The sequence below is a fragment of the Anastrepha ludens genome, chromosome 2 (genome assembly GCF_028408465.1).
Source record: "Anastrepha ludens isolate Willacy chromosome 2, idAnaLude1.1, whole genome shotgun sequence".
Taxonomy (NCBI): Eukaryota; Metazoa; Arthropoda; class Insecta; order Diptera; family Tephritidae; genus Anastrepha; species Anastrepha ludens.
Window position 1 is genome coordinate 81,384,465 of NC_071498.1, and position 26,020 is coordinate 81,410,484.

At 33.9% G+C, this 26,020-nt stretch overlaps 1 protein-coding gene across 1 annotated transcript in view; it reads left to right on the forward strand.

Annotated features, from left to right (window-relative positions):
* LOC128871955 (cytochrome P450 4c3) overlaps positions 1-21,309 on the forward strand; it is a 57,331-nt gene extending 36,022 nt beyond the window's left edge. The window contains exons 2-7 of the mRNA XM_054114158.1: positions 4,088-4,203; positions 8,522-8,638; positions 8,972-9,131; positions 9,243-9,312; positions 20,024-20,586; positions 20,656-21,309. Coding sequence (XP_053970133.1) covers positions 4,088-4,203; positions 8,522-8,638; positions 8,972-9,131; positions 9,243-9,312; positions 20,024-20,586; positions 20,656-20,996 — 1,367 coding nt within the window. The 3' untranslated portion in view covers positions 20,997-21,309. The remainder of the gene's footprint in view (positions 1-4,087; positions 4,204-8,521; positions 8,639-8,971; positions 9,132-9,242; positions 9,313-20,023; positions 20,587-20,655) is intronic.
* The last annotated feature ends 4,711 nt before the right edge of the window (positions 21,310-26,020 follow it).

A 26,020-nucleotide genomic window follows, 5' to 3' on the forward strand; every position in this document is an offset into this window, starting at 1 on the left:
AGCGACTTAATGTAGAAAAAATTGCAAAAAAGTAGTTGAAAATTTTTTATTTAGCAAAAAAGAAAAAAAATTGAGATTTTTTCGAAATTCAATATTTCAAAAAGTGTATTTTTTTTTTTGTTTTTTATAACTTTTTCCAAATCAAAAGGACATCTCAAACTTCAATTAAGCTGAATGCCCAGTAGCTAAAATGAGTTGTTTTTGAGTAATGAATTTTTGAGTAAAAAACCTGTTTCGCACTTTTTGTTTTTTGCAAAATAAAAAGTTTTCAAATCCTTTTTTGCAATTGTTTTTGCATGAAGTCACTCGTGTAAGTAATTACGATTATTTTGAACCCAAAATTATTAAAATCGGTTCATTTTTGACTAAGTTATGAGCATTTAAAAAAAAAAATTTCTTATATAATTAAAAAAAATCGATTTTGAGCCGAAAAACAAAATTGCCGATAAAGCTTGAAAAAAAATTTTTTCGGGCGAACAAAAAATACGTGTCTCCTTATTTTGACCAGAGAGCAACATATTTGAGTTACATCGAAATCGAAGAACATGTCCCGCATAGCCCTTTTGAATTGAAATGGAAAGAATCTATATAAGAAAATTTTTTTTAATTACTCATAACTTAGTCAAAAATAAGCCGATTTGAATGATTCTGGGTTCAAAATAATCCTAATTACTTACACGAGTGACCTCATGCAAAAACAATTGCAAAAAAGAAGTTGAAAATGTTTTATTTTGCAAAAAAAAAAAGTGCGAAACAGGGTTTTTACTCAAAAATTCATTGCTCAAAAGCAACTCATTTTAGCTACTAGGCATTCAGCTCAATTAAAGTTTGAGATGTCCTTTTGATTTGGAAAAAGTTATAAAAAAAAAAAATACACTTTTTGAAAAATTGAATTTCGAAAAAAATTTCATTTTTTTTTTTCGTTTTTGCTAAATAAAAAATTTTCAACTACTTTTTTGCAATTTTTTCTACATTAAGTCGCTCCTGTAAGTAATGACGATCATTTTGAACCCAGAATTATTAAAATCGGTTCATTTTTGACTAAGTTATGGGCATTTAAAAAAAAAAATTTTCTTATATAATTAAAAAAAATCGAGTTTGAGCCGAAAAACAAAATTGCCGATAACTCTTGAAAAAAATTTTTTTCGGGCGAACAAAAAAATACGTGTCTCATTATTTTGACCAGAGAGCAACATATTTGAGTTACATCGAAATCGAAGAACATGTCCCGAATAGCCCGGTTGAATTGAAATGGAAAGCATCTATTATTAATTATTTACTTAACTTAACCTGTTATAATTTCCATAAAAACTTATAAACCATTACGTAAGTTTTCAGTTCTGCTTTTTATCGCAATGTTAAAAGGTAAATTCTTAATGGTATATGGAGATACTTATCATCACCCATCGGCCTATTGGGTCAAGACATATTTTAGCATCAAAAATGCCGAATTAGTGGGAGTTCTGCTATATGGTTTAAAAATCAGTAGAAGTGTCCAAAGCACGCAACAAAAGGCAATGATTTCTTTTAAACACACCCTTTTTGATGATATTTATTCGTGATGGTGCTACAAATTCCAAATATAAATTTACTGGTATATAAAATAGTGAATTTTTCGTCACTACACTATCCGGATATGAGAAATGAATATGGGCATATATACAAGTCGATTGAAGGTACTCGCAATTTAATTACGGAAGTAAACCTTTACGTGTTAGGTTTTATTTTTAGATCTAATTTTGGATTATGCCAAATAGAAACACACTTTTGTTTTGAGGTAAAGGTGCAAGAGAACAACGACATTTCCATTATAATGGCGATGCAAATTTAGCAACGTTACACTTCTGGCTGTTCATTTGCAAACATTGCAACAACCGATTTGAACGAAGTACAGTTCACTTAGTTACTATGACTATCTTTTTATTTCAGGCATTGAAATGTTGTCAAGTAAATATATATCTAATACTTATAATTTCTAGTAGTTTTTGTTTCATAATTATGGGTTTTGGTTCCTTTTTTTGGCAGAAATATCCTAAAAAATTAACATTAAACGTTTGCGCGTTAATGAAACTATTCATATTCAAGAAACCTTTTCATATAATACTCTATGGAACATAAACTATATTTGTTCGTTCTTTTAGTGCAAGGTGTCTTTTAGCTGCAAGAGAACTATCGATTTCGATAACTATGGTGTGACAGCTGACAATGGCAAACTGTGTTGACATTTCTGTACAGTAAAGTTTGGCAAGTCATCACGAATCGTTTAACGCCAGAATAATGCCTGTAAATAGTGGAAATTTACTTTGAAAAAAAAAATAAAAATCTTTTCGCCAAGTTCATAGAGCACTGTCGGCATCGTCGGTCCTTATTTCGTCGAAATCAGGAAGGAGCTGCCGTTACAGTGAATGGCGAGCGCTATCGGTTGGTTTCAATAAGACGGCGTACTTTGGCATACAGCGCGGTTATTGATCTGATCGAATGAACCACGTAACTCACAGCCACGGTGAACTTATGCCGGATATCATATTAAAAAAATAAATGCTATGAAATTATCTGCCTGATTATAATAAAAAAAATTAATTCCAACAATATTTCTATTATTATCATTTTAAGTTCTCAAGCTCTTAAAAAACATCCGGTATATTAGTTTATTCTAATACTGCTCACTCATTTATGTCTGAGCATGTAACCATTTCTAAGGAAAACGCACTTATACAAGGTGGCACAAAATTAATCATCCCATTTTTTGTTCGAATTTTAATTTTAATTTTGAAGGACGGAAATCCTTATTTTGACCTTTACTAATGCATGGACCTAATGGAGTGTATTATTTGTCTCTGTGTCTACTACAACGCCAGGGTTATACAATTATACCTTATATAAATACATTTGCCGCTTGTGTGAGCTATTTGACTGAGCTCGTTTTGCGTGCGCCTTGTTGTTTCACAAATTGAGAGACCCACAGCTTTAAGCCGACTCCGAGCCGAAGATAATTTTTTAAGAGAGTTTTTTCAAGGCAGAAATAGACTCAGAGCTTTGCCGTTGCCTATCGAGGGACAATTACTATTAGAATAAACTTTTTCTGTCATTTTGGTGTTTCATGCACGGAAATTCGAACGTGCGCACAACGCACCACCTTATACTTACATATGTAAATGATAAATTTTATTACTTTCGATAACATTCAATTCCTTTTACTCATCAGTTGCTTATTCAGAATATGAGTTCATTAGTATTTATTGTCTGTAAATATTTGCAGATTTGTTGATTGCAAATGTAAATGTAGGGGAAGCTTTCGAGAATGTGTTTTCAAATAATTAGTGAACCACCTTTACACATTTTAACACTTTGCACTCGAGAGGTGAGACTGTCTCCACACTTTGTTTGGTGCGGAAATTGAATGCCCTGTGTAAGCTATTAATGTTCATACAAAGAAAAAAATATAAAAACGAATGTTTAAAAGAGCGGCCACCATAGCCGATGGGTTGGTGCGTGACTACCATTCGGAGTTCAGAGAGAACGTGGTTCGAATCTCTGTGAAAGACCAAAATGAAGAAAAGTTTTTTCTGATAGCGGTCGCCCCACGGCAGGCAATGGCAAACCTCCGATTGTATTTCTGCCATGAAAAATCTCCTCATAAAAAAATATCTGCCGTTCGGCTGGAAACTTTAAATCCCTCCATTTGTGGAACAACACCGAGACACATACCCAAAAAGGGGCGCATACATATATATACATATATAATGTTTAGGAAATTATCTTCGTAAAGATGTAAAGACACATAAATATTAAAATGTCAACGATTTGTGTGCTGTGTTATGTGTTATGTGTGTAATCACTTTAAGTTGGGGGTAAGAAATTCACTAAAAGCGTTACTCATCCGTAGATTCTAACAAATTATTGACGTATAAAGAATTTTATTAATAATTTACCACATTTCACATTATTTAAATGCTTGGGTTGTTTCTAAAGAACCATACAATAAGTAAACGAAAAATTTTAATTAAGCAAAGTAATTATTAAATCCAGCACTTCATTTAAGGTTAAATATAGGTATTTTTAAAATTTTCACTTTTGTATCTTACAGAATTATTCAATCGGCTTACAGGCACAATAAAGCTGTGGGGCCATCGCATCGGCTTCAATAAAGCTTGGCAAGGCACAAGCCCTTATGTGATGCTGTTCGATCCAGAAACCGTTGAGGTAAGAAAAGAAAACTTGCAAGAAAAATGTAAAATAATTTAAGGTTCAAGTTAAGATGGAGGATAATTATTGATTCGTGAGATGTCACCACTTCGTGTTATCATATTAGAAGAGTAATACTAAAGTTTATTTAACATTGTTGAAATAAGTTATTCGAATTTTCTAGCCTTTTTCAAGAAATTGTAATGGTATACTCACTGCCTTACTTCAAAACTACAGGCTTCTTAGTTATCAAATATTCAATTAGTTATTTATTTAAGTCTATGAAACACCAATTCTTACAGACTGATTAATATTATATACTCGTATATGTATGAAGACTTACGATTAGAATTCAATTAAAATAATAGAGAATGTTAGCATCAAAAGAACACAATCTTTTAGGAAATTTGTGGGAAATGCACGAAAGCTGTCTTTGGTAAAGTAAAGTCTTGTAACATATTGAGATATTATATTGTAATATATTGAATTCTCGCATGGCTCTGGAGATAGTCCCTTCTCGCTTGCAAACTTGGCTTGAACATTCGCTCAGACTGCATTTCGAAACACTGGAACTAATTCTTTCTAAGATAAGGGCGGTCCACTATTCCTTGTGTAACATTGTAGACAAAAGCTATTGATAAAGTTGACCTATGGCTTTTGAGAATTTTTAGGTTTGTTAGCATAAGACGAGATGTGTCCGATGGTATAGCAGTCTCAAATTCAAGAACAGAAGAGAAAATTTCAAAAAAAATGGCTGTGTCCACTCTATTCTTGCTATAGGGAGTTGGTTGTCAGGTCTCCAAGCAAATGCAACATATTCTAGATGAGAACGGGCAAAACTCGAAAACAAACTTTTTAACGTATGCGTGTGTATGTTACATTTGATAAATAGACTTGCAGGAAGGTTATGAAAATATGAACACTGTAAAACTATGAAGATAGGTGCAGATATGATGCTATGTTACGACAAAATAATTTTATCGTCTTCGGAAATATGTTTGTAGCTAAAATTTATTCTGAATCTTGTTTCCTTATATCTACTTTCTACCATAATGATGGTCCTAGATTATCTTATTGCGTGGTATTTTTCTCTAAATTCTCTTTTCAAAGACATTAAAATTACACCATTTGGAAGTCACATTAAGCACATGCCTTTATTCGACGTTTTAGTTTAGACTTCTTTGATCCCTACAAATGATTCTAAATGAATTGGTTAAATGCATTCTAAGTACTTTCAAATACCACCTTGATCAGAAAGCTTCTTTTTTTTTGGTTAAGTTGACACATCTGTGGTTAACACTCCTACCATAATTTTATAGGACAAATTTTAATAAAGAATAATAGGATCGTTTACGTGAAGCAATTCGCCAAAGGATTTGTGGGAAAACAACTCGTGGCTGTTGTACCGTCGCACAGTGCCATCAATATCCATGAAGTCTTGACCAAGAGTGGCACCCTGCGATTTTTTCTGTTTGATCGATTCAAAAACTCAATACGAGGAACGCGTTTTAACACCCAAATTTCAGGAAATGTTTCGAGAAGTATCATCTTTGAAGCCGATAACATCACTTTTGAGAAATAAACTTGTATTTTAAATTTTCTGAATATATTCCGGAAACTTTTTGATCAAGATGGTATTCATTCTCTGTAAGCATTACGAAGGGTCTCATTAAAATGATATAGCAAAGTATAAGTTTAATATACTTTTGATTGAATTGTTCAGCATTAATCTGTTTTTCATAGTCTGTAAAAAATACTGCACTTCTTGATTGTTAATAATTAAAATAAGAAGTAAATTTGTATAATTAACGCTCTTTTTGCCTTCCGTTTGCACAAATATTAGTTTTAAGTTAAAGCTTTCATACCCCTTTAGTTTTGGCTGAAACTTTAAAATATTCTTAAAAAAATTACTAAACATTTTTTGGTTGTTTTGGATGCTGTATTCCTGTATTCTCATTTTTTAAGTAATTCTTGTTGTTTTAAAACACTAACGTTCAGACTTTTGATACCTACTTATTTGATCACTCGGTACCTGCTTGATGTTATAATTAAAAAAATATATGCACTCGTATCAACTTCAATGATGTAGAACTTTTCCTGCCGCATGTGCCTTTTTAATTTTTGTCATACATGATTCGTAGAATGTTTATGAACAACATGATAAAGATATTAAACGTAGGTGCTAATTGCTACAAACTTGCAAGGAAGATTAGTATTTCCCTGTGTACTTTTATATCTTTTGGAGTGTTTAGAGCTGCGGGGGTTAATTAAGAGGCAAATCGTGTACCATAAGCAGAACAACTTTGAACATCGAAATTGAGATGATTGCAGTTCCCTTTTGAAAGTAAGAGATGGTCATCAAACTCTAAGAATTTTTGAGTCGCTGATTACCCTCATTTTAACTTTAAAACTGCGGCTTCAAAAACCACCAAATGGTAATTTTTATGTGCTTAGCCCATAAACGCATATTTTTGGTATTCAGTTTCCGAAACTGAAATATAATATGTGTCCTCGTATTAGAATAAATATTGTATATGCTTGAGCTTTGGCTTAGTAAAATCGAATACAAAATTTATTGTATTCATACTAGGCTTACATAGACATATGCATCATTACACGATTAGAAAAAAAAGAACGCATAAAAATATATTTTCTAAAACTATATTTAAGTAAATCAAAAGTCTAGAAGCTGTATTATCGAAAAAGTAAAAATTCTGGCGAACGTAATTCTCCCAAAAATCTAGCCTAAATTTGTTGCTTGCTATTACTTCATTAAGGTCAAATGTTACTTAAGCTCTAATGCTTTAATTGGTTTTGTTCAAAACCCGCCCGTAAAAGTTGAGAGATTATTCGTATTCAGCTACGTAGACATAATGAAATGTGTATGTATGTATGTATGTAAGGAATATGAATAAGTTCGTGCGGTTTTTTTCGAAATTTGAAACTTTATTGACGTAAAATGGTTACAAATTTAATATTCAAAATATTGTCCATCGCTTACTACTACTTTTTCCCATCTTTCTGGCAATTCACGGATTCCCTTTGTGAAAAATTCGGTCGGTTTTGCCGCAATCCACGAATCGATCCATTTTTTGACTTCATCGTAATTACGGAAGTGCTGGTCAGCCAGGCCATGTTGCATCGATCGGAAGAGATAGTAATCGGATGGCGCAAGGTCTGGACTATACAGCGGGTGGGGTAGGACATCCCATTTGAGCGTTTCTAAGTATGTTTTGACCACTTGTGCAACATGTGGCCGAGCATTGTCATGTTGCAAAATAACTTTGTCGTGTCTATCGGCGTATTGCGGCCGTTTTTCTCGCAGTGCTCGGCTCAAACGCATCAATTGTCGTCGGTAGACATCCCCCGTAATCGTTTCATTCGGTTTCAGTAGCTCATAATACACAACACCCAGCTGGTCCCACCAGATACACAGCATAACCTTCAGGCCATGAATATTCTGCGCCGACGTCGATGTTGAAGCATGGCCAGGGTATCCATACGTTGCCCGACATTTTGGATTGTCGTAATGGACCCACTTTTCATCGCCAGTCACAATTCGATGCAAAAAACCCTTTCTTTTGTGCCGTTGAAGCAGTTGTTCGCATGCCATAAAACGGCGTTCAACGTCTCTTGGCTTCAATTCATACGGCACCCAATGGCCTACCTTTCGGATCATTCCCATGGCTTTTAAACGTTTGGAAATGGTTGATTGATCAACTCCCAAAGTTTTTGCAACCTCTTCTTGCGTTTGAGCCGGATCTTGATCGAGCAATTCCTCCAATTCGGTATCCATGAACTTTGGCGGCGCACCCTCGCGTTCTTCGTCTTCCAAGCCAAAATCACCACTTTTAAAGCGTGCAAACCACTTCTGGCACGTTCGCTCAGATAGAGCATGCTCACCATAAACTTCCACCAAGATACGATGACTTTCGGCTGCTTTTTTCTTCATATTAAAATAATGAAGAAGAATTCCCCGCAAAAACACATTATTTGGCACGAAATTCGACATTTTCAAGTGTGGTAAAAATATTGTTGTTTACGCTTCAAATAAAAAACTTATACTGACGTTTGTGCCTTACGACAGTAGCTCTCCAATGAATGTTTGGAAATGTGGATCGATGGAATAATAATCAAGTTACGCCATCTGTTGTAAAACCGCACGAACTTATAAATAGACCTATTAGATACGACACAGTGCCTCAATATGCATCTACTGTTATTTCATATGAAGCACACATAACATCGTGGGAACTCTTCTCTGTTATCGAAGCTAAATGGTCTTTGGTTAAATACACTGCGGTAATTAAAAATTTACTACACTCTCTAATTACAGCCAATCTTGAATAGCCAAAAGTTCATAGATAAAAGTCATGATTACGATTATTTGCGACCATGGTTGGGCACTGGATTGCTGACCAGTTTTGGCCGGAAATGGCATTCGAGAAGAAAGGTAAGCGACAAAACCCTTACATATGTAGATATAAATTAGACAATACATATAGACTATATGCTACATACTATAGTTGAGTGTCTGGTGGCACTTACACATAAACATTTATATCCAAAAATACATATAAAAATATCTGGTAAAAGTTTGCTTCAGGTGCGCTTCCATTTATGTATGTATGCATGTGATAAAAAACGAGTTTCAGAGATACTTTTCAAAAAATCGCCTATAAACGCAAACATCTTCTCATTCATCAAGTTCAAAGTCAATATGATGGCATAAATTTACTGTACCTAAATATATTTTTTACATTTGCTTTGATTTTATACTCTTTAGATTTTGACTCCCGCCTTTCATTTCAAAATTTTGGATGACTTTATCGATGTGTTCAATGAGGAAAGCGCTGTATTGGCACGCAAACTGGAGCGCGAAGTGGGCGCCGAGGCCTTCAACATCTTTCCATATGTGACGCTCTGTACACTGGACATTGTATGTGGTAGGTGGAGGGGTCATTGCTGCAGTGTGCAGAAATAAGACGCCAAGGCGCATTTAACTGAGTGTAAATTTTTATTAATGCATATTTTAACTATTCGAATATTTGCTTTAGAAACGGCTATGGGCCGCAGCATTCACGCGCAAGACAACAGTGATTCTGAGTATGTGAAAGCTGTTTATGGGTAAGTGTTGGATTTATACATATACTTTACTATACATATGAAAATTATTACTTAATACTGTCATAAGTTCTGTTACAAGTTAAATCTGTTATAGATATAAAACTGTAATACCTTTTTAAATTAAGTTAGTTTTATTTAGTCATGTAAATATCAAAACCAAATTGTTTTTAATTTTCATTCGAAATGGTCACCATTTGCTTTTACGCAAGCCTTTAAACGATTAGGCCATTCAGATTTGCAGCACGCACGATTTCCATGGATATTGACGACGCTGCTGGAACCAAAGATTGCTTGAGACCCACCGAATTTTTGTGAGGTCTTCGACAGGGTATGTTCTCCAATTCTGACAACAAATTTTAGTCCAATAGATTCAGATCTGGACTTCCATGTGGCCAATCTTCTGCGGATATGCACCCAGGAGTAATATTTTTTAGCCACTACAGGGGGGTTTTCGTCTTATGAGGTGGAGCGGAAATAGAAGCGAAATTTGCTACGAAACTGAGTATAATTTATAAGTAGACAATGCATACGAACAAAAGCAAATATAACTCATATTTTTTCTGCGAAGTTGTTCTCGCCATATGCATTGTAAAATTTGTCACAGAATTTATGGAAAGACTTTAGTACTTTTAATATTTTCAATTTTTAAATTTGAAATTTTCCAATTTTATTTAGATTTATATTTATTTATTTATATCTTTTTTTATATTTTTAGATTTATATTTTATCATTTTTGGATTAGTTTAGGGTTGAAAATTTGGTTAAAGTTTTTTTTTAAATTGATGTATCTATAGTTCCTTTTAACATTGCTAAAAATATTCTTCTATAGATTTAAAAAAAAATTCGAAGAGAAAAATTTGATTTGTTTTTGCCTAAAGGAAAACATTGTTTTGTTGTTTTTGAAATGTTTCCCTTATTTTTCCATTAGTAACTGAAACAAAGACGAGCCATTCCTAAGAACTTTTCTAGTTGTCTTCAAACACGTACAGTGAGCCAGAGAAAAATTTGTGAAATTTATTGATCTAGCGAAAGGCTAGCAAATCAATTTGTTTGCAAATCGATCGAACCGTTACAGCGTATTACATCAAATGTGCGTATCATTTAAAAATGAACTGAGATATTTCACTTTAAAAAACTTTATATCAAAATTTACAACATTAAATAAATCTCAAATTTATAAAATTTTTCCCCAATTTTATCACGTTACTTCTAATTAAATAATATAATAAGCAAACCTACAAATAAATCCATTTTCAGAAAAATTGCAAAGTCCAAAAAAATGGAATCACTTGACAAATAATCGCTCATTTATCTAACGAATAGCGACTTCAACTTCATATTTCTAGTCTTGAACCGTCTCTGGCCCTACAAAAAATGGTCCAGTGGAGTCAAAAGGTAGATTCTCAGTTTCCAATTAATATCAGCGCTTTTGGAAAGCAGTGCACAAGAAATCGATTTTGGTTCGAAGTGTGGCATGTAGCGCCATTGTTTTGTCAACTGTGCCACCACTTTTTCAATTTTGGGAAATAGAAATCTATTGACTGGAAGGCTAGAACTCCATATCAATCCTTTCAGATGAGAAAATACCTCTACAAGCGAAGTCTGAAATGCCCAGAACTCTTGACTGTAGCAAAATTGTATACCTTTTACAGGCGTTTCAGGCGTTGGTGCCAAACAATTGAATACGGCAACGATGTAATCGATAACTTCTCCTACACTTTTATAACTTTCGCCTAAAATTTAGACAATCAAATGAAAAAAAAACATTTTGTTTTAAGCTAATATGCACGTGAGGAAGGTTTATAATGCAATAAACAAATTAAAATTGTTTGAAATAAGAAATTTTATTCTCATCGGAGTCATATGATTTTAGCAGATAAATTACTTGGCTGAAAATTCTTCTCCGACTTTGTATTTTGGTCTTATACACACATGTGACTTTGGTTATTTGCTCCCTTCGGTATTTTAAAAACGGAGAAGAGATTAATAACACTGTGTGACAAAAAAAAATTAAATATACTTTTATGGAGACCTAGCACAACTTGTGGCTATAGAAAAACTAAACAAAATGGTATAGGATAAATTTCCAATACACCCCCAAAATCTCATTTTATGGCCATAAAACCGTTTTTCAGTAGGTTGATGTGAAGAATTACTCCTAACTTCGCCAATTTCCATCCCATTTCGAATTTGTTTTTTTAGTTCGAAAGACTGTAGGCGGAAGTATTTGGAATTTTTTTATTTTTTCTGTATTTTTTCAACTTTGACATAATTTTTACGATATAATCCGATATTGAGGATTTTTTTTAGTACACTACTGTTATAGTAAATTTAATTTTGCGTCGAATGAGCTATATTTGACTGTAATTGAATTAAAATTAATAGAGTTGTGTGAGTTTTAAGATTTTATTTTTTTTTTTACTAATTTGGTATGTAGGCATCGAAGCATGAAAATGATAACAAGTGTCATTATAAACACATAATATTTATTGGAGTGTTGTGCAGTGCAGCACTGTACGGTATGGTACGGTGCGGTACGGTGCAGTACACAACGGAACTGGTTCCAAACTTAAGAATGCATTAGAAACGGCCCTTTGGAGTTTAGTATGGTACGGTACATTTGTCATTCTCTTCATCAGTTTTGAATACTTCTCTGTAAGAAATTCGATCATCATCATTCATCTGAAGTCGTCATCAACTAAATTCCATTGTTTAAATCGAGAAGCGAGCGTTTCAGATTGTCTTCCCGATAGAAGTAAATCACGAAATCACGAATCCTGAAATTCTGAATTTGGTACAATGTGTCGTTCTGAAGACTTAGAACCAGACGGAAAGTACTCTTCATCATAAGGTTTATTGTTATCAGTTTGATCATCATCAGCAATGAGTTGAACTTCCTTCAGTTCCTGCAGTTGAGTCAATCATATCATCCAAGACTTCGGGGTTCTTAACAGTTGCAACATCAGCATACTTTATGTGATTTCGAGTTTTATAATGATGACCGTTTACGTCCGTTTTACAAAAATAACAATCATCTGGTTTATGATAAGGCTGATGATGCCACATCATCGCAGAGTATTGAGAAATTCGACCTTTCTGGCAACGTTTTGATTTATATCTCTTGAATTTCAATGAAACAAACAATAAAACTTTGACGTTTTAATAAGGTTAAATTATAATAACAAACTTCTTTTGTTAATCAATGTACAGTGTGAACTTTGGTACACTTGGGAGCTTTTTCATATTTCTATTGAAAAAAAAAGTGTGATAAATGATGTGTGTGTGTGAAAAAAGTCAGATATTTTCGTAAGTTTTAACCAGTTCTGTTGTATGCAGTACAGTACATATATACTCCAATAAATATTACGTATCTATAATAACGCATCAAAACACGTCCTTATTCCCATTTAGCGTAAGTTATACCTACATACCAAATTAGTAAAAAAAAAAAATAAAATCTTAAAACTCACACAACTTTATTAATTTTAATTCAATTACAGTCAAATATAGCTCATTCGACGCAAAATTAAATTTACTATAACAGTAGTGTACTAAAAAAAATCCTCAATATCGGATTATATCGTAAAAATTATGTCAAAGTTGAAAAAATAGAGAAAAAATAAAAAAATTCCTAATACTTCCGCCTACAGTCTTGTCAGCTGTCATTACAGAAAAATTGTCAACTCACTGTCAAAAAGGCTTGTTTTTGTTCTTTCGAACTAAAAAACCAATTCGAAATCGGATGGAAATTGGCGAAGTTAGGAGTAATTCTTCACATCAACCTACTGAAAAACGGTTTTATGGCCATAAAACGAGATTTTGGGGGTGTATTGGAAATTTCTCCTATACCATTTTTCTTAGTTTTACTATACCTACGAGTTGTACTAGGTCTCCATAAAAGTATAAAATCACTGTCGCACAGTGTAATTTTATTAAATGTAACTAAAAAGTTTCAAATGCGCAGATTTTAATAAAAATAAAAAAATTGGCAGCAAAGTTCGCAAGCGTTCGTTGGCAAATCTAAACATTGCGAGCAAATGTCACGCTTCTAAATTATCGCATTTCTTATCCCGGTAACGCCTGAAAGGACTGGTGGGAAGTTCTAACTGAACAGTCGTTTCATATTCATTTTCAAAGAAATGGTCCAATGATGCTGGCCGACTAAAATTCGCACAAAAGCAGTAAGTCGTTGTGGATGCATCAGCTTTTCTATGACAGCGTGTAAATTTTCCAACCCCTATAGGTACAACTTATTTACTAACCTACGTATGTAATCGCCGGAATAAACATGAACTTCAGAAAAGGTAAAATGCTCACCTTTACCTAAATGTTTATAGTTGACTATTCAAGAGAATAGGAAGTTTTTTGCAATCAAAAACAAAATTTTTGATATATCACAGACGATATTTTAGTCGCCAAAGTAACATTCCAAATACTGCATGGACCACACCTTTTCAAGGTATCAGGAATGGAATTCGTTGAAATTCCATACACTTTACACTTGCTTGGGTAAAGCAATATTGTAGGCGGATGACCTGTGGGCCACGGGCCATACATAGACTTACTTCAATTTCAACGAAATGTTGGTTACTTTCTTCTTTAATTCTTATTTCCTAGAAATACTTCTGTATATTCGTGCTCTTAAACAATATTGCATTAAAAGCATCCGAAGCTCAAGCCTTCCCTAATTGTGTGCTGTAAAGCTGAGTCTGTGGCCAAGCTGGTAAACATGATCCGCTTCGCTCCTTCGAAATTGTCCTTATTTGTAGACAATCAGGTTACCACGATTCTAAAGTCGATAACGAGTAAGTCGAAGCGTGTTGAGAAATGTCGAAGATTCCTACAAACTTTTCAACATAACAGCCTCAGTTTGTATTATATATCGACAGATATACAGATACTGCAGTAGCGAGAAGCCTAAGCATATTTTGGCCTTTTTTCCAGCTAAACCGTTTTGAATTCTTTTTGAGAGAAGCGCGCTTGAAATATTTAATTTACTCCTTTTAAGAGTAGTCCGTGCAACGTCGTGAATCTAGAAGGCTAATCAAAAGCGTTAAGGCTTCTTTAAATAATTTTCTCCGATTTTGTGAAAATTTTCCATACCTTACATGCAAACAGATTTCAATAATATTACCTATTTTTATCGGTCAGAAGCAGTGGATGTAAAAAACCATATAAATCCAAGTGTCAAACTTTGTGTAAATTTTTCAAAATTAACATAATCTTTACCATAATTTCAACTTTTTTAGAAAATTTTCGAGTATGCAGTATTATAGTCCACTGAAATTTCTTTTTTCTTTATATGTTCGACATTTTTTATATGGAAGAAAACACCCAACATGCAAGCAAGCAAGGCAAGAATTCGCATGAATTTTTTGATGGTTGACTATCGCCGGTACTTTTATTTTATAGTCGGTCAGAAACAGTGGATCTTTTAGAGTATCATACAATCATGTAGAATTTTAACACAATGTCGACAATTGAGTTCACTTTTTTCTTGTTTCTAATTGAAGCTGAAATTGATTTAATTTGTCGCTTGAATTCAAAGTCAAGTTGTGAAGAACATACATATGTGGGGTTGTAAGGTTTGGTTATCATTTTATGCATTTAGTTGCTTGTCTCATTACTGCTTCAGTGCTAATTTTCGCAGCTTCAGTGGCAATAACAGTTTGCGGAACGAACTGCTAAATAAAATGTTTTCGAGTATAAAAACAGAAAGTGTTTATTTTTATGAAAGTCGTATATTCAAAACCAGATTAATTAATGTGTTTCGCTAGAGGTTATTAAAACTCAAAAGAATGATCGTGTTTTATATTCATTAAATTACTATCTAAAAACCAAAAAGAAATAAATTATATACTTGCACGGGCACGCTATATAAATACGCATATTTTGTGTGGTTGTGTTTATTTAATTATTATCATTTGATTATTAGCATTTCGGCACTAAGCAAGCCATATCATTTACTACTGTACTTAATTTTTTTTTGTGGCCTTGCATTTACTTGAGAGGGAAGAAAAAGAGACCAGTAAGAAATATTAAATTGTAAATACAGCGCTTTAGACTAAGCGCAGTATCTTATTCAATATATTTGAGAGCAATTTGAAAAGTTCATCATTTGACATTCTCCTCTTACTCTGCCACTCAAGTTAATTTTCAATAAATCGGGGGGGCCCCTGGCATCTTGATCCATTAGTGGAAAAAGACATTTATTACTGATAACATACTTCCATATAATCCATGATGGAAAGAATAATGAGATGGCGCCTATCGTGGTCCCGTTACTTTACTCTCAGCGAATTTGACAACGAGTTACGTGATTTTAGCTCCAGTATGGCCAGATTACCATTTTCGTAACTTGATTTAGCAATTTTTTTTCTATTTAGTCTCGGAGCCTCAGTTCTTTCTTCATGACATTTTTCTAGCCTGTTCTAAAAAATGTAATGTTTATAATTTTGTAAAATACACATTTTTTAATAATTAGTTAAATAATTTACTCAGTTTTATTTAGCTTTACTTTTTTTAACATCTGGTAGCATTGCCCGCGATTGCAGTTGTTGTTGGTGATCTTCTGCTTTCAGCAGTCAAACAGTCAAATCTCTCTCTCGCTATTGCAGTGTTGCCTAGCTTTGGATATAAAAACGTACTAAAATGTCCATTTAAAGAAAATAAATTACCACATTTTTATACAGTTACTTAAAGAACTTTGTATGTGTGACGAATTTTCTATAGAATGTGTGTTTTTTTAAATAAATGTGTTATGCTTATGTACAATTTAATTTATGAGTTTTTTTTTTGTTAAGCGAGTCTCTTTTGTTAAGAGAACGACTTATTTGCTATATTTGAGGTTATGTAACTAGATAAGGTACTCTTTTTGTAAAAATGTCAGTATGGTTTCTTTAGTATTTTCTGGTATTTTGTGGCTTATTTTTACAATGAATACACCTTTTGATGCCCTATGTCCCACTAAGTATTGATGGCCGAAAGAAACGATTACACCTCTGTGGTTTTAATCCGTATTCAGTAAATTCAAACGCTTTTTAAAATGTGTAAAAATGTTTTCAATCATAAGAAGATTTGAGAGAAGAATATTTAATATTCTGGCATAACCTTAAAAGGAGCAAAAAATTAAATTCACACTTTCAAAATATCAAATTTTATAAGAACCAACTAATTTTCATTAGCACTAAAATCTTCTCAGAGTGGCCTTTTTTAACCTTCTTTTGTATTGTATAATAATACATTTTTTTTTATCTTAAAGGTTCGGTAGGGTTAAATTAAAAAAAAGAAAAAAAGCACTAAATTTATTGCGAAGAGCAAATGGTTGGCAATACTGCACAACTCGGAAAAACGTGACGTCACACACTCTCTGATGGGCGCGATCTTCTTTCTATCATTCTTGACTTTAATCAGTTGAAAAAATCAAAGATCACGTAATATTTGTCATTTCTCATAATTTATGTATTCGGGCGGGTCGATTTAAAAATCGCTCATTGCTCTGTGAAAATTGTATTCTAGGGATCAAAATAAGAATTTTTGCCGAAGGAACCCTACCTCTAAAACGAATTCTGATGTCCCCCAATGTGGGTCGAACTTTTAGTGTATTGTGTGGGGAGGCAAAAAAATCGCCCATTGCTCTGTGAAAATCGTATTCTAGGGATCAAAATAAGAAACTTTGCCGAAGGAACCATACCTCTAAAACGAATTCTGATGTCCCCCAATTTGGGTCGAACGAAAAATCCTACTTTGACCCATTTAGAGTGCTCCAGTCGAGCCCAAATGTATGACCGACCCCCACTAACTTTGGACGGCCGATCCACCCATGCCATTGGCACACCCCCTGAAACTCTCCTGGGGGTTCCCCATACAATCATTTCAAAATATCACCATTTTTGGCCTTTACATGAGAAAAGAAACTAAAAAGTTCGACCCAAATTGGGGGACATCAGAATTCGTTTTAGAGGTATAGTTCCTTCGGCAAAGTTTCTTATTTTGATCCCTAGAATATGATTTTCACAGAGCAATGGGCGATTTTTTTGCCTCCCCACAAATCGACCCGGCCTAATATGTATATATCCTAAATATGCAGCTTAATGTTAATGAGTCTTGCCGAATTCTTCGATACTTCCGCGTTTATCACTCTATTTATCCATTATTTCCTGCCCATATTTTTAGCATTCCGCGAAAAATGCACATTTCAGATGCTTCTAATTTGTTCAAATCAATGGTTTTGACTGTCTATATTTCCGTATTCTATATTCTATACTTATAAAGTTTGCTCTTGAATACTCTATTGTAGCTCTTATTCCTTTAAAAGGATTCCAGTTTTCAGCAGCCTAAGACTTTGAAATTTTGTATTCGTTGTATATTGAAGTTGCCAACTGTTAAGTTTATATTAAAGTAAGTGTATCTTCTGCTAACTTTGTACTTTGTATTTCGTTTTGTAGCATCGATTTTCAAACCATAATTTTTACTGCAGAACGCAACACCGTTGACTAGTGCTTGTAATCCACTCTGACTGTCAGCTAAAGAGGTAGTGTCCCCAGCATATCTGATGCTTTCTGGAAAATTCTTTCAGAGTAGATGTTAAACAGTAAAGAGGAAAGAACACAGGGTGTATTCCTGACTCCTTTTCGAGTAGATATTGCGTCAGTGCTCTCATTGCTTACATTTAGTTCTGCTGTTTGCTGCCAGTAGAGGTTCTTTATACATTAAATTTTTTTTGTATCAATATCCATTGTTTTAAGGATATTGTAGAGTTTATCGTGCTGAACTGTGTCGAATGCTTTTTCATAATCAAAGAAACTCATAAATGCGTCTTTCTGAACATCTCTGCAATTTTCGACCTGAACGTGTATACAGAAAAATCTTTCCGAGTTTTTATGCTGGCTTTGAAGCCAATTGTCTTTCTCCCATTGTCAACTCACATTTTTTGCATATTCTGTAGTGTAATATAATTTTTAGTGTGTAATTTTTAAAAATATTTTGAATGAGTAACTCATTAAGGTTTTAGCCTCTCCGTCTCTTTTTATACCTATATTTCCAGTTGTTTACTTCGAGCGTTCGTTGGTTTTCTTCTATGCAGTCCATTAGCCGCTTTCGCGGGCGATCTTCACTTCTCGTTATTATAGGTTTGTGCTGCATTATTAGCTTTAGAGCACACGTGCCTTCCATTGACCATTTGAATTTGCAGCAATTATTCGGTCCTGAATGCACTCTCTAGCGCGATTGTCGTTTGTGATTAAGAAGCCCAAATACCTTCAAAAGTGGATTGACTTAATGTTCCGCCTTCTTCTCTCACTGCATCTAGATGACACCATATACTTAGTTTTTTATTGGTTAACCATGAGCCCAACTCTCCCTTCTGTTGCCTCTATATTTTCGAATAACTCGTTAAGGTAGCGCTTGTTTTGACCAAGGAGGGCGGTGACGTCCGCATAGAAGGTTTTCTGGTGAAGTTCTTAATTGCATGGTGCAGACTTAAATATCGCAAACACGGCCCTGATGGAATTAGGTTAAATATGCCCAAAACCGTTCACGTATAATACAGGGGCATACAAAATTGGTCATAGGAATCATATATGATTCATCACACAGAGAACCTATTAAGACTCTAATATCTTTGCGAGTTATCGTCGTTATGAACCCTTAGATGTGAAATTTAGGATAAAAAATTGATTTCCGCTTTATGGTGAAAAAGTGCATTTTTTTCAAATTTACTTGTATTTGAACCACCCTTTTACTTCATTTATACTTGTAGCATATCATGCCCTCTTCTGGTCTTTATAATTTGGAAAAACACTATAATAATTTTATAATTTTATTATTTTCGTGTAAAATATATATTTTTTAATCACAAGCCAAGCTTCGCAGGGCAAAATAAATTTAGGACTTTGGTACAATACTTCGACAAAGCGCTCCCGCAAATTAAATCTGCCGAAATGAGCAATTCGAAAAGCTTTAAAATATTTTTAAATATGTACATAGATATATATATATATATATATATGTCTGTACACACCAATCCATAGCATATGTATGAAATTCGATAAGAATGCAGACAATATAATATATAAGTATTTGTACCTATGTATGTATGTATAAACATATGAAATGACAGATACGTTCTTTGACTCTCAATTGCCACCACCGCCCCACTGCATACAATTCAATTTAGTCAATATGAAATTTCAGAAATGTGCGAAATTCAATTTGCTATTACTCCAAATACAAAAAAAGGAAATAAAAGAATTTGTAAGTGTGTGTGTGAAATGAAAGTGGCAATGTGCGTAACGTTTGAGCCAAATGAGTTGTCACTGCACTGCACAAAAGTTTAATATCGAGAGCTGTCAACTCTGACAGTGAAACAAGCTCATATTCGTTCGATAAAATTTTGTTGGGCGGTGAGCGCTCATGTGAAAAATATGCGGGATTAAGATGTCACTTTGGCGGCAACACCAAACGAACTCAACTGGCAAATGAAGTTTTCCACATTTAGGCATGATAATAGGACCACACACATGCACCCGCACACTCAAGCGTACAGGGGCCAAAAGGCTCAGCAACAAACGCAACTCTTTTTTAAATGGAAACGGCGAAAAGCATAGAAACAAAAATAATTTTAATACAAATTTTCTTTAATACTTCGCAACTTTTATTCCGCATCTTTCATTTCATCTGTTTCTCTGTATCTTCTATCCTACTTTTTTAGCATTGGTTCCATTGTGCAAAATCGTCAGTCAAAACTGTGGCTGCAATTCGACAGCATTTTCCGTTTCACCGCAGACTACAAACGCCACGAGAGCTATATCAAGACTTTGCACGGTTTTTCCAATCGTGTGATACGCGAACGTAAGGCCGAGCTGGCGGACAACATACTCAACAACAATGTCAACAACTTACCGGATGCTTATGATGATTTGGGCAAGAAGAAGCGTCTCGCTTTCTTGGATCTGCTGATCAATGCTTCCAAGGATGGTGCAGTGCTTTCGAATGAGGATATACGCGAAGAGGTCGACACATTCATGTTTGAAGGTCACGACACTACCTCGGCAGCCATATCATGGACCCTTTTCCTACTCGGTTCTCATCCTGAATATCAGGAACGTGTGGTGGAAGAGCTGCAATCCATATTTGGCGATGACAAAGAGACACCAGCGACAATGCAAAATTTGATGGATATGCGTTATTTGGAATGTTGCATTAAGGATGCGCTCCGCTTGTTTCCCAGTGTTCCAATGATGGCGCGCTCTATTGGTGAGGATGTAAAGATTGGTGAGTATATATATTACAATAATAATCTAAATTTTTTTAACAATGCGTAACCATCGCTTTTAATGCTAGGTGACTACTTGATCCCCGCCGGCACCACAGCAATCATTGTGACCTACATGTTGCATCGCAATCCCAAGGTTTTCCCCAAGCCCGAACAATTCAATCCAGATAATTTCCTGCCCGCGAATTGTGCCGGACGTCATCCCTTCGCCTATATACCCTTCAGCGCTGGTCCACGAAATTGCATAGGACAGAAATTTGCCATACTCGAAGAGAAGACAGTATTATCGACAATATTGCGGAAGTATAAAATCGAGTCAATCGATCGGCGTGAGGATCTGACTCTTTTGGGCGAACTGATTTTGCGGCCAAAGGATGGTCTACGCGTGAAAATAACGAAACGTTCTTGAGTAGAACAGATAGTGCAAAAATCGAGTGTTCCATAAAGTATACTTACTTTCATTATATTCGTATGTATGTATAATATTTTTAAAGAATATTTGTATGTAAGAATTAATGTAAGCAGCGGTGAATAGGTACGTGAATTCACCAGTTATGTTTAGACTTAAGTAGTAATATGGGCCCTTTCAATTATGGGACATTTTTTAGTAAAAAAAAATGGATTTTTTTTTAGTTGTTAGCAATCGTAGCTTGTATATCTGATGTACCAAATATAAAAATCTCGTTATGTAATTAGTGTAACAGTAAGGTTTCATAATATGAATATATATGATTTTGAATTAAGTAAAATAATATATGTTCGTCTAAGTATATACTTCTACATATATTCAAACGAAAGCTCGTAAATGAGTTATAATATAAATATATGTGAATGAAAATTCTAAAAAATTTTGGTTGACTAAATTTAGTGAGCCATTCGAAAGATGAAACGGTTGAGAATCTGTAAAATTTGTTTTCAGTATACTGAAATATCTGGTACATAATAATGTCCGCAAGAAGCCTTTTTTATTGTTTTGAACCATTGATTATTTCCCACTCACGTCTCACAGTTCGTAAAACTAGCTAAAAAGACGAAAGTCTTACGACACTCATAGACTCGACATGGATTGAAGCTGCTACACAGATAGAGCTTTAGTCCGATGAGATTTTTGCAAAAATGTATGGAACACCCAACTCTTTTCTCAAACTACATGAAATTTCCTTCTTGCACGAACCTTATACAAAAAAATGTATTCTAAGCAAAATGCAATTCCTAAAAGAATTCCTCACAAACAAAGATTTTTTTAAAGGGCAGTTAATAACTATACGCTGACGAATTAGCAAATTTCGATAATTTTTTTTACATTTAATTTTAATAATCTTTTCATAAAAATATAATTCATTCTGCTACAAAAACCATATGAATCCAAGTTTCAAACTTTGTGAAATTTTAATAAAATTCAAAAAATATTGATAAAAATTTTAATATAATAATTATAATTTTTTATAGTCCATTTATTTTCGGTATAATTTTTGTTAATTGCTTTTTTTTGTCCATTTTCTCCGTATATAATGATATGATTTGATTGAATTTGAAGAAAGCACCTAACATACAACAATTCGCAATATTTTTGGTTGATTGACTGTCGCCGCTACTTCTATCGGTTGTTTTTTTAGCTGCATGAGAACTATCGAAATCAATAACTATGGTTTGGCAGCTGACAATGGCAAACTATGTTAATATTTCTGTTAAGTAAGGATTGACAATTCATCATGAACCGTTTAACGTCAGAACAACGCTTCCAAATTGTGGAAATTTACTTTGAAAGAAAATTAAATCTGTTCGCGAAATTCATAGAGCGAAGTGTTGAAGAAGACGCCGAAATGTCGATTAATCTTCATCTACTTCGAAAATTTTATGTAAGGATCTTCGCTTACGTGCCATTAAAATGCAATGCAAAAATTGAAGCCAAATGGCCATCGTTTGTGTCGCATTTTTACTGATTGGGCTCATTTACAAGGTGAAGTCCAAAATAAACAAGACTGGCGTCATACAAATATTTTTCAAGGTGTCATCTTCTTAATGAGTTAGTTAGCTGATTTCCAGTAAAAGTTTGGTAACATTCGGTTCTGTGGAAGCGAAGTTATTGCGTCCAAAATGACAGTATGTTTGTAGCTCATAAAAAAATGAGTGTCAAACAAACGGCTAATATCAAATTTCGTTTTAAAATCATATCAAATCATAAAACGTTTTTCGAAACATTTGAATTGATGGAAAAATTTTATGAAAGAGGCGAGAAAAGGCGAGAACTTCCTTTACAACATTGTTACTGGAGATGAAATGTGGCGCTTCCAACATAAATTGAAACTAAGCGTTAAAGTGCCGAATGGAAGGCCACCATCCACAAAATCGAGTTTGGAGAAGTCAAATATCAAGTTGATGCTCATTTGTTTTTAAGATTCCAAGGGAATTGTCCACCATGAGTTCGTGCCAACGCGAAGGAGGAAGCTGAGCTTCAGTCTTGTGACTGATTTTTCGACTAGAAATCGCATTTTAACCATCAATCACTCACCGTATTCACCTGATATGACTCCCTGTGACTTCTACCTATTCGGAAAATTGCATTTGACCATGAAAGGAAAACGTTTTACGTCCGTAGAGGCCATCCAAAAGGCTTTCACCGACATCCTGAAGGGCATTCCGGTCAATGACCTTAAACACTATTTTGAAAAACTTTTAGATCGCGCAAAACCGTGTTTCGAGGCCAGAGGGGACTATTTTGAATAAATAAACTCGAAGTTATCAGAACAAAGCTCCTGTCAATTTTAGCTCAGTCTTGTTTATTTTGGCCTTCACCTTATTATTCAGATTTATTGGAAAAATTCGTCGAATGGACCATTTATAGTAACTCTTAGCGGCGGATATATGACTTTTATCATAGTGAAAAAATTAATGTTATGAAATTATCTACCAGATGATACTTCGCACACAAAAAAATTCACTCCGAGACTATTTCGCTTTTGTGTTGTGATTTTAAGATCTCAAGCTTTAAAAAAAACACCCGATATGTATTTATATGTAGGTAACATGGTTGCGATTGCTACTTTTTTGCACGAATGTTTGGGAGTTATTTCATTTTACACGATTTTTGAAAGTTGTAGAGCATGCCCCCTAATTTGCCTCTCATATTATCCCTGAAGACTTGTCGCATGCATTTTTTTACAATAGGTCCTGTATATATAGTTTATACAGTTTTCGAAGGATCATATCTACCGTGTGGAAAAGGAGTTGGGTCTATTACAGGAACGCTGTGATAACAAGAGTTTTGAATAAACTGCGACGATATTTAGTTCCTACAGGATAGCGCCCTAAGAATAACGATCGATTTTATTTAACCCCTAGGATTTGCAATTTGACCATTCTGAATTTCTTGAGAGATGTCGTACTATATTATACAAATGCTATGAGAAACTGCCAACAAGATACTAGTAAACTTAGTCCAACAGCTACAAAATCATTTAGCATCGAATTGTGGCATTCCCAACCATGCGACCGGTCAAAAGAAAGCTGCTCTTAACATGCAAGTCTTACAACTTTCTGATGACCAGATTTCGCAATTGCCGCCAGAGCAACGTGCCAGCATTTTAGTACTTAAAGAACAGATAGCTTAGAGTACACAGCGTTAATCTCAAAAATAAACAAAATAAATATATACTGAACCATGTAATTATAACCACACAATTTTTATTTATGCAGAGTTCCGTGGAATTTGGATTTATTTTTATTTTAGACAAAATAAATACAACATGTAAATTAAAAATTAATTTAATATAATAAAAAGTTCATTATAATGATCGTTCAAGGAATACTCACGAAAGCTTGGTGCAATTTTGTACCGTCGTATTAACGATTTGTCGTAATCTTTGATCATCTGATCATCACTTGCTAAATAATGAAGAATAAAAATTAATGAAAAAAATCAAAAAAAAATGGATTACCAGAAAACACTGTTATATAATATTTTATTTAACAGAGTAAGTAAAAACCAAAGAGTAGGTACAATATAAAGGCATGATAGAAAAATGTTTTTCTAATAGCGGTTTCTCCTCGACAGACAATGAAAAACAGGAAGCGCAAAACTGTAGGTAACTCCGTTTGTAGAAAAACATCAATGTGCCCAAGGTGGAAGAGCTCGGCCGAACACCCCATAAAATATTAAGTTCTAATTAACAAACAAAAACAAAATACCGAGACACGTAAATGTTTTTCTGAGTAAAATAATTTTCTCAAAATACCTTTGTAGGAATATATTTACTAATCAGTCGACAGCGAAATTCGAATGATGATTTCGGGTCTGTATGTATGTCGTACGATTCAATTATAAATTAAAATTTCTTCAAGTTATTTTTCACAGAAACAGACGAATCTGACAAATGGCTTCATCAGTCCGTAAGTGAAAGATTGTTTCACTGGGAAGAGAATTGACTACAAGCTTGCGAATGGCCATTGGCTAATAAAAAAATAATATATAATGATTTTGTTATACAAAACGCTGTATTATATTATCGAAAACTATATGTATGTACATATGTTGAAAATATATCGAAAAAATGTACGTGCAAAATATGTACAATAATTTATATAAATTTGATATTTTTTAGTTTTGAAAAAATTGTAATTTCAAATGAGACATCGATTTTTATTTTTATTCAAAAACAGACAAACTTAAGGTCAAAGTATTTTGAGAAAATTATCTGATCCAGAAAAACGGAACAAATATTAGTAATCTACAACCCAAAATTAAAGTTAAGTTTCTCGATGCTTTTATGCCTCATATTAGCGTCCCAACAATGTATTCTACTAAACGGTAAGGTAATTGAAAATTAGTAAGGAGAGAAGCATTATTGAAAGCAGTGAAACCTCGACGAATAAGAAAGGAGAAAAGAGAGAGAAATTAGTTGGATTAAAAAGCTAATAATTGAGATAGAGAGAAGGAACTTAACCGTGGTGGTAGAATGCCAACAAAGGATACATGGGATAGACCTTACAAAAAAAGTACGCCCCTGAGTCTCAAGTATTTTTGCAAGACGATTTCGAAAAAAAAATTTCGTTTATGGCCTAACGTAATGGTCGCCATTAACATTTTCGGGGTTTTACGGTATAACTGTTTGTGCCACGAGGCTGCATTTGTTTTTTTGTTCCAAAGCCTACCAAATTATCACAAACACAAATTCATATTGCAAATGAAAAAAAAGTATAATCAAATAAAGATAACTTCTTAATGAAAATTTGAATAGATCAAATTTCGGCGCGATTGAAATTCGCCGTTTTTCTGGCGGCTCTCGAGTTCAGATAAAATGTGGCCCACGCGTTGTTCAAAAAAAAGAGGTTAATGTATTTTCGAAACCTGTCTTCAATTACTGTACGAGTTTTTAGATAATTTGTCTTTGTGTTTCATTTCGACTAGGTATTTGATTTGCAGTGTTTAAGACA